The 9,300-nt window shown below is 42.7% G+C and overlaps 2 protein-coding genes across 8 annotated transcripts in view; both read right to left on the bottom strand.

Moving 5' to 3' along the window:
- Window positions 1–339, bottom strand: part of LOC109471272 — a 19,688-nt gene extending 19,349 nt beyond the window's left edge. The window contains exon 1 of the mRNA XM_019770556.1: window positions 103–339. The gene's annotated coding sequence lies outside the window, so the exon portion shown is untranslated. The remainder of the gene's footprint in view (window positions 1–102) is intronic.
- LOC109471285 overlaps window positions 1–9,300 on the bottom strand; it is an 18,454-nt gene that overhangs the window by 1,228 nt on the left and 7,926 nt on the right. For 2 of the 7 annotated variants that reach the window (XM_019770576.1, XM_019770571.1), the window contains exon 7: window positions 2,868–3,190. The exons of 2 other annotated variants lie outside the window; for them this stretch is intronic. In XM_019770576.1, coding sequence (XP_019626135.1) covers window positions 2,964–3,190 — 227 coding nt within the window. In that variant the 3' untranslated portion in view covers window positions 2,868–2,963. Of the gene's footprint in view, window positions 1–2,867; window positions 3,191–4,075; window positions 4,155–5,080; window positions 5,259–5,955; window positions 6,153–6,820; window positions 6,881–7,976; window positions 8,142–9,300 lie in introns of those variants that run through there. 3 more of the 7 variants (XM_019770574.1, XM_019770573.1, XM_019770572.1) reach the window with 3 other exon arrangements.

Below are 9,300 nucleotides of genomic sequence, written 5' to 3' on the forward strand. Positions count from 1 at the left end.
ACATACACACACACAACTCGCCCCCCCCCCCTCCCTCCTAGCAGGCCTTCGTAGTTAGTTTGGATTCAGTATGGCGGACAACATAAACTCGCCCGTTCTTACCTGTTTATTCAGTCAGTCCTTGGGCGGTGACCTGGCACTACTACCGTCGGGACGGGTCGCTTGGTGTGCCGAGGAGGCCCTGGTGTGTTGGAGGGTCCTGGCGGGGGTGTTACGGGTTCGGTCTCCTGTGCGTCGGAACTCCGGAGGGTGTAAAAGGAGCACACCTTTCCGTGCTCGGTCGTACCAAGGAGCTTTTATCACAGCTCCTTGGTCGTACCTGGCATCTAACTGCGCAGGTGAAATTACAGGATAGGGGAGATGACATCATCATGTTTGTACAACAATAATATTGGAAACCGCTAGGTGGCGGTTTAGTACTTCACGTCCTGCGAAGACGGGTGGAACGAAACGAAGTGTTGATTGGATTTTGCTTTTATACGACGTCTTTATTGGTTTTCCAACCACAAACATACATATGCAGGGTAAGACAAAAGTCTCCCTGAAGCGGGTAGTTTGTTACAATCAACACATAATACAATACAATCAATGAACAATAAACAGTAGTGAAATACAGCTTAAAGATAACAAAATTGGACGCAGATACAGCATGGGGTAGCTGATGAAACAGACTCGTTATACAGTTTTATTGCACAGTGAACAAATGACCTTTTCAGTCGCTCAGTCCTGGCTTTTGACACAGTGAAGGCACTGTCGTTCTGCAAGCATCTACCTGTAGCCGTAGGGGGGCACTAGGTCATGTAGTGGGCGCTCAGGCTTTATCATAGCTGTGAACAGCTTCAAAGCAGCCACTTCCCTCCTTTCTTTCAAAGAAGGGAGCTTTGGGACTGTTCGCTTTCCCCCAAGGGAGATGATGCGCACAGCGCGTTTTGTACTCGTTCCATACTAGTGGACAGCTCGTCACTACAGCCAACAAGCAAAACATGACCATACTCTAGTATAGGGCGAATCAACGACAGATACACTTGCACCAAGTCGGCGACACTCATTCCTTGTTTTGTCAATAACCGCAGATAATGCAGCCTGCTGGAGGCCTTGGAAACTGATGACTTTACATGTGCTTGCCAGGATAAAGTACTGTCAAAAGTAGTAAACCCGAGGCCCTTTGCAGTTGTTGTAACAGGAAAAAGTTCGCCTCCAAGAGACAAGGGTGGGGGTACAGGAGCGTTCCTACTGAAGCAGATCTGCAACTGCTGACTCTTTTTTTACCGTTCAGTATCATATCATTTTGATCAGCCCACGTGTCGAGTTGCAACGCTTCCGCTGACATAGTGTTGTCTACACCACATGACCGACAGGGGATTGACCTGGACAGGCCAACGTCATCGGCATACCCCACATCTAGGGTGTCAATTGTCCTTTATATGACAGTGATAGACGCATACTCTTCGGACATGTTTTAATTATATTTCCCCACTTCGGATTCTTAACAAGTAAAGAAAAACTTATATTCCTGTTAACCTTTGATAAACCAAATCTAACTACACATACAGCATCTTACATTTATAGAATTACATAAGAAACGAGAAGAAGTTGAAAAGACTAGAATGCATTAGGCATTTATATATACATGTACATGTAATAGTTATATGTATATTTATATGAATATGTATTCGAATATGTATAATGTGACCTGTTCTTAGCCCAGTGGGGCAAAAATGTACAATAAAGGTCTTCATTCGTTCATTCATTCATTATAGACTGTGGAGCGGGAGCTCATGTACAGGAGGAATAAGTAGGGCGACAACACCCCTCCCTGCGGTACCCCTGACGTGAGCAACTGCCAACTGCTGACCTTGCCGTTCACGAAGACTTCACGAGTTACGGCTGCGAACGTACAAACATAACTACTAGTAGTTACTATACTGCCAGAGCAACTGATTTCCACCAGACCATTCTAATAAGTTAGCCGTACTACTATTCGTAGACAGTACTAACGATTAACACAAACGGGACTTTACAAATCAGGACTTTATTTGCATAGTCAAGAAGAAATCTCTAAAAAACCTCATGGTTAAAGGTGAATACCACTTGGCGAAGGTAAGAGGTCTTGAAAGTGTTTTACCTTGACATAATAAACATATAATGTGGCTTGCATAGGAAAACGTTTCTCATACAAATCAATGTAAACGCAGAAAATTTTGGTAGTTACAACTTTAAACTTTCTGTACGTACAGCGTTGTCAAATGGAACAAAATAAACACGCCGGGCATTTTGCAGACTTCAAGCCCATTTATACACTGTCAGCTAAAACATAGATATTATGCTGTTCTTTAATAATACGTCTGATTAAAAAGATAATAGCATGTTAGTGAAAGGAGCATTATGTTATATTTTTGTATCTGTGATTTAATATCTGTGTAATTATTACCTATTTCCATTGTTTTGCAGTCATCAAACATTCCTGACATTATGATTGACAGGCGGCCGGTACTACCACTAATTAAACAAACATGCTCAAGCTTTTAAACACATATAAGGGGCCATATTTTGCAGGAGTTCATCAGAATTTTACTGAATTCATATGATCCTTACTAGGAAACATACGAAGTTTACGGAATACATACGATTCATTACGCAGAATACATACGATCCTTACTAATTTGGTGACTTGCACCACGATCAGGTGACATCGGAAGCAAAGTCAAGATGGCGGACTATTATAGCGAAGTTTTCCCTACAATATCTTGGTTTCAAAGAATTTTAAGGTCTAACTTAGGTATAAGTATCTTAACGTACCTTTTAGATACTCATTTACACAGAATACAATTCACAAAACAATCGGAAAGAAATCTGTCACCTTACATGTATAATCATGACTTAGTTATGGTACGTAGAGAATTGCTGGACTATTCTCCTGTACGTACATATCTGGCATCTGTATAACACAGTAATGGCAGAGTCTATGCAGAGAGTGGAGTCTTAGATTCCATGGGCGGCGCTTCTGTCGCCTGGGTAGCGGCATGCTGGGCGTACTGCGGCGGTGCTGCAGCGGCCCCCACCCCGCCCGGCTGGGCGTACTGCGGCGGTGCCGGTCCCCCGGTGTAGTACACCTGCAGAGGCGCATGTGGACCGCCAGGTGGCGCCAGGAACACCTGCTGCTGAGCTCCGAACTGTCGCGAAGCAGGCACTGGAACAAACAGAAGTCAACATATCAGTACTTTTCACTCGTTTTAAGCATCTTTACACAGACCATATATCTACTTTTTAGCTATATGAACTTACAATGATTCAATGATATCTACAAACAAGGCTAAAGGTATAAAAGTGTGAATTTGTGCCATATATATTGGCGTCTACACACTTGAAGAAGCCCGCAAGGTGAAAAAACCGTTTTTAAGGCTGAACAAATGTTCCAAGCGGCTCCAGATGTCTTACTGAAGGGCGTGATAGATGTCGCTTAATTGGTTTGAGGAATACATTAGCGCTACCAGGCGTCCGCTGGAAAGAGTAGAAATTGGCCAAAAGAGAGATAACATGCCAGAGGAGTTGGGTAGCTAGTACCTAAACTGTACTTTTTTTTAACGGTGTCGCTCAAAGCAAGGCCAATTATTTTTGGGCATAGAGCTAGAGGTACTTAAGTGAGTATAATGTAGTTATGTCAGGAGATGGCGGTGGACCTTTGTTTTGAAGCTTTGTGGGTTTTAATCGGACGGAAAGCAGCTGTTTGGAAGAGAGTTCCATAATTTTGCAGTCCGGGGAAAGAAGCTGTTATTGTAAAATGACTTTGAGACAGGTATGTTGACGGTGTATTGATGAGAGCAGGAAGAGAACCTAGTGGCACGCTGAAAGGTTCTGAGCGGTGGAACAAGAAGTGCAAGTTCTCCTGAACATCGACCGTGAAAGTACTCTCTAGCTGACCAACTCCTGACCTTTGGCATGTCATCTCTCTTTTTGGCCAATATTTCTACTCTTTTCAGCCGTCTCCCGATCCCTGGTAGAGGCTATACATACATGGCACCATGGTACGAAAAAGCACGAAGGAAAGAACCTCAAAAGTCGTCAAAGAACCTACCTGCTTGCAGTAGGATGAACCCGCCCTGTCCGTCCGACATGATCTGTGCTGGAGCCACGCCAGGACCGTAGATCACATTCTGTGAGTAAATAAAGCCAAGAGCAGAGTTATTAATATCTGATAACCTAATCATTTTATAACCGCTTATTCATGCAGATTCTGTGGAGTCTATGTTTGCAATCTGTAACTATTGGCCGCCCTACTATGGCCTTTTTACCTTTCGGGGAATGAGACATCCTTCCTTCCGGTATTGTATGAGATTGGGATTTTCATGTTCGCAGCTGTTTCTCGCGTTGGGGTGGACGGTTTTATTTCCACTAGGACAGAAATACCTGGATCGAGCCGGATAAAAGCCAAATCTATTTGGCTTAACCCGGAGAACTCTATCCTATCGGGAAAAGGACCTTAATCTGTAGTATCTAGAAAATATTCAGAATCATGTGAAGGGAGTCGATGTTACGTTATGATGCTGTCAAGCCATTGAGTGTGAAAAGCATGGGGGAGGGTAAGGGGGCTGGCTGAATACCGATGCACATTAATCCTAGTGTAATAAAAGTGCACAAACATACAAGAACTAGAAAAGTAACATTTGCAAAGCATTTGCAATGCATAATGTTTACCTTCGCATATGGTCTGCACTGCTCTGTTAATTCTTACTCAAACACATTCACATACATGTATATGGTGACAGGAGTCTAAATGCCTACTATGAAATTGCAACATCATGTAACCGGACACCGGCTACAATGGTGACAGACGTCAAGAAATGAGTCCATTGGCCGGGTCATCTTTGGAGAAGAAAAAGAAGAAGAAACTGAACAAAAAATATGTTTCTGACTCAGGGAGAAGAGTTGCTGTTACAGTTCTATACCCCTAGATCTATGCCTAGAAGTGGCCAAAAATGATTGGCCTTGCATTGAGCGACACCGTTAAAAATAGCTGGCACATTCGTGTATAGTATAGGCAGGTGAATCACGAAAGATTGATAAGGAATTGTTGACTGACCGGTGTGTTAGTGGCACTGCACAGTCCGCAGCAGCACATGATGGAGACCACGAACCCCAGAACCAGTTCAGCGAACGCCAGCAGCGCGTTAACCCCATGCAGAGCCTTAGCCGTGGTGGTGCAGTCATCCTCATCGCTGTAGCCGGGTACCGGTTTAGGTGGGTGACGATCAATGTCACTGTAGGAAATTAAAAAAAATAAAACATTAGGCTACAGCAAGTAATTTTTATGGATAACATCAGCGCGCGCATTGATTTTCACCAGATTTTGAAAAAAAAAAGTTTGTTTTATTTACTTATTTATTTATTTAAATTGCCACACTGCAATACAGTGGAAACCCTGGCAGCCGAGCTGATGTTGGGCCCCACATTATGAAAAACATACACACATCATAACACAATAAAGTCACAAATCACAGAAATCTCTCATACCTATAATCCTTTACCTAGGCTGATCTCAGTATAAAAAAGTAACAATATAACTCAGTATGCTAGGAGGCCAGATATCATTCAAATATATAATATTTCAATTTTTACAGTGTTGTAGGAATAGATGGAGGGAATTTTGTTACCCTCTGGCAGTGGACACAATCGTGAAAAAAAAAAAATCCTGTCCGAGACCGTTACTAACCTGAGGGCACTATGCACTGGAAAGGTATATATAAGTGAGAACTTCGCGCACTTGTGTCATTGAGCCTCTGTACACTTGAAGAAGCCACACAGGCAAAACCGGTCGAGTGACAGGCTGAATAAAAGTTCTAAACAAGAACTATGCGGCTCCAGGTGTCTTACTGAGGGACGACTGCGTGTGTGAGATGTCGGTTAGCTTGAGGAATGAATTCCCTCTACTATATAGAGGAAAGGAAAGCTTCTTACAAATAATGGACCGTAGTAAAGTTCGTGGCAGTGCCGTTGTAGTAATCGTAGTCAGAAGGGAACACGTAGTCGTGGTAGTCTGGATAATCAAGCCAGTGCCGGTAGCAGCTGTCCACGATCGCTCCGGTCACCGCCAAGCCGAAACTGCAGAAGGTCGCGAGGATGGTGAAGATTCCCAGCACCATAAACGCCACGATCTGAGGGAACATTTTAACCATGAAACTCGAAAGCAACATCATCAATATGCCGTACGTTTCAACTGTAATTTCCAATACAAGAAATAGGACTTACGACTGCGCAACTCCAGTCTTTGTCAAGGAATGAACAATCCACCGCCTCAGTGACGTCATATTATGCAGATGACACACGTGACTCGGTGAGCAGTGGATCGTAGGTTGCAGAAAGTCTGTGTCGCCCCCCGTCTTCGTTGAGGGAAGACTGCTCACCGAGTCACGTGTGTCATTTGCATTACATGACGTCACAGAAGCAGTGGATTGCTCATTCCATGACAAAGACTGAAGTTAATGTAGTCCAAAATTTGGATGAGCCTAATTTCTCGCGTTAGAAATTACAGTTTAAACCTACGGTATAATGACGTCCACTATCACAGATGAATTTTAAAGATTTTTAAGCTAGTCATTGACGAGCAGATAACATATGATATGGATTCTACGCAAGGAAACGTTTATTCAAGGAACTGGATATTTTTCGAAAACTGTCAGACGTTTTATCAGTGACAAAAAGTAGTGAATGCTACTTGAAAAGTCTGACAACCTTTTTGTAATTTGTGCGTGAGAATAATTGCTTCCCCAACTACATGTTAGGCTGACCTGTAAGTGTAGAATAGCACTCTATACCTACTCACCAGACATTTGTTTGTAGGCTTCCTTCCGCTTACGACACCCAGGATCCCAGTGATCAGAACCTGAAATATCAAATATCAGTTATTGACGTAAATTGTAGCATTATGGGACCAGCAAAAGGTATTTCTGTCCTCACCGAGTCATTACCATGAGTCGTTTCCGGCTTTATTGGATGCTGCAATGCTGCTCAGAAGCGCCAGGGGTACACACTAAGTAGTCACCTTCGAATTCCCCGTTTTAGCGTAATGCCTGACGCTGATGCATAATAGTATACGCCGCTACTGATACAAACATATGTTGTATACGACAAGTACTTACAAATATGCCGCTCCAGATCTAGATACAAACAGATGTTATATACGGCTTGTACTCACAAATATGCTGCTCCAGATACAAACACATGTCATATACGACAGGTACCCACAAATACGCCGCTTTAATTGCAAACACAAGTGTATACGGCTTGTACTTAAAAATATGCCGCTCCAGATACAAACACATGTTATGTACGACAGGTACGCCAGTCCAGATACAACACATGTTAGATACGACAGGTAGTCACAAATACGCCACTCCAGATACAAACACGTGTTATATACGGCTTGTACTCACAAATATGCCGCTCCAGATACAAACACATGTTATGTACGACAGGTACGCCACTCCAGATACAACATATGTTAGATACGACAGCTAGTCACAAATACGCCGCTCCAGACACAAACACATGCTATATACGGCTTGTACTTACAAATATGCCGCTCCAGATACAAACACATACTATACGACAGGTTCTCTCAAATACACCAATTCAGACACAAACACGCATGCTATGTAGTACAGGTACCTACAAATACGCCGCTCCAGATATAAAGTTACACAATCATATACGGCAAATACTTACGAATACACCAACTCTAGATATGCTATATATGGTAAATACGAATACGCCGCTCCAAATTACTCTCCAAGCAGATCTAGAGGTTTGGGTTTGGGGTTATTTTTGACGTGTTTTTAGGCTTTTTTTATCGGGGTTTCTCTTTTGCACTGATTTTTTCCCACCAAAAAAAAATAACCCCAAACCCAGTTGCCAAACCTCTGCTTGGAGAGTAGCTCCAAATATGTTATATACGGCTTGTACTCAAGGCTTGTACTCACAAATATACCGCTCCAGATGGGCCCGGCGATGTAGGTGAGGAAGGTGGGCTGGTCCTTGGACGCCATGGTGGCGACGGCGGCGGTACCGAGGATGATACTGAGCGTCCCCAGGACCAGCAGCGTCCAGCCCAGCCCGTGGATAGCCTTAGCGTGGTACGCCATGGTTCTGGGACGGAAGGCAACAGGCTGTTACATTACAATGCAAGGGTTAAAATACTGTTTTTTTTTTCAATGTATTGCAATGTTGCAAAATGTCACAATATTGTTCTGCAATTTGGAAATACTTTCTGCAAACATACAGTTTTAAGCCCTGACTCAAATCCCCACAAAATTGCATGTTGGCAAACATTTTTTATGCAATTTGAAAAATACACGCATAATTAGTATATCATAAAGTCAGTAGTGAGCACAAAAGCTCCTAAATGCTTTTTTTTAATTCATGACGTTAGCAACTTTTTTAGCATTTGGTTTGGCCCAAAAGTGACTTTGATCTCTTAGTAGGCATCCCATTGCAAAAATGGTGCCCACAAAAAAAATCTGCGACTGTTACGAAACACAGGGGTGCTGTTGAAATGAGATTTGTGATGTGTAAATGAATAGTTGTTTACTACTATTCCACCTAGCAATAACCACCACTTAACATCTAATTTTTCCTCTTGTTTGGGGCTGAAAAAAGTGACCTAGATTTTTAGCAATTGTCCCGTTGGATTTCATATTTGAAGTGGGCATAATTTCCATCATTCTCACACATGGGCCTGCATGGGGGGGGCACTACTCAGTTACTGGATTATAAATAGTTCAATTTCTTATTGTTCTGTCACTAAATGTTACAAAATTGATTGATTTTGTATCAGTAAAAATGTGTTCGTTGAGAAATTAATACTGGCCTCTGCTCTTGAGACTGCGTTCAAGGATGGAAATGACTATTTTAAGGATGGAAATAACAATAGCTCCAAAGCCATACAAAAAAATGACTTTGATGCCTTATTGATCTGTGCCATAGTTTTATAGTGGAACGAACAGGCCTAGGGTTTAGCCATCACATGCAACCCAGTACACATAATTTAGCCTCTACCAGGCTTCGAGAGGCGGCCGGAAAGAGTAGAAATCGGCTAAATAGAGAGTTAACATGCCAGGGGAGATTTTTTTTGCTGGAGAGAATAGTTCGGGTGCGTGAAAATGTTCTCTCCTAGCAGACAAACTCCCTCCCTCGAGAGATAACATGCTGAGGGAGTTTGTCTGCTAGGAGAGAACATTTTGGCATTTGAGAGTGACATACTTATACACAGAAAGTAGCATATCACACTCAAATGTCAGAAGAAAA

The sequence above is a fragment of the Branchiostoma belcheri genome, unplaced genomic scaffold (genome assembly GCF_001625305.1).
Source record: "Branchiostoma belcheri isolate BF01 breed outbred unplaced genomic scaffold, Haploidv18h27 scaffold245, whole genome shotgun sequence".
NCBI lineage: Eukaryota > Metazoa > Chordata > Leptocardii > Amphioxiformes > Branchiostomatidae > Branchiostoma > Branchiostoma belcheri.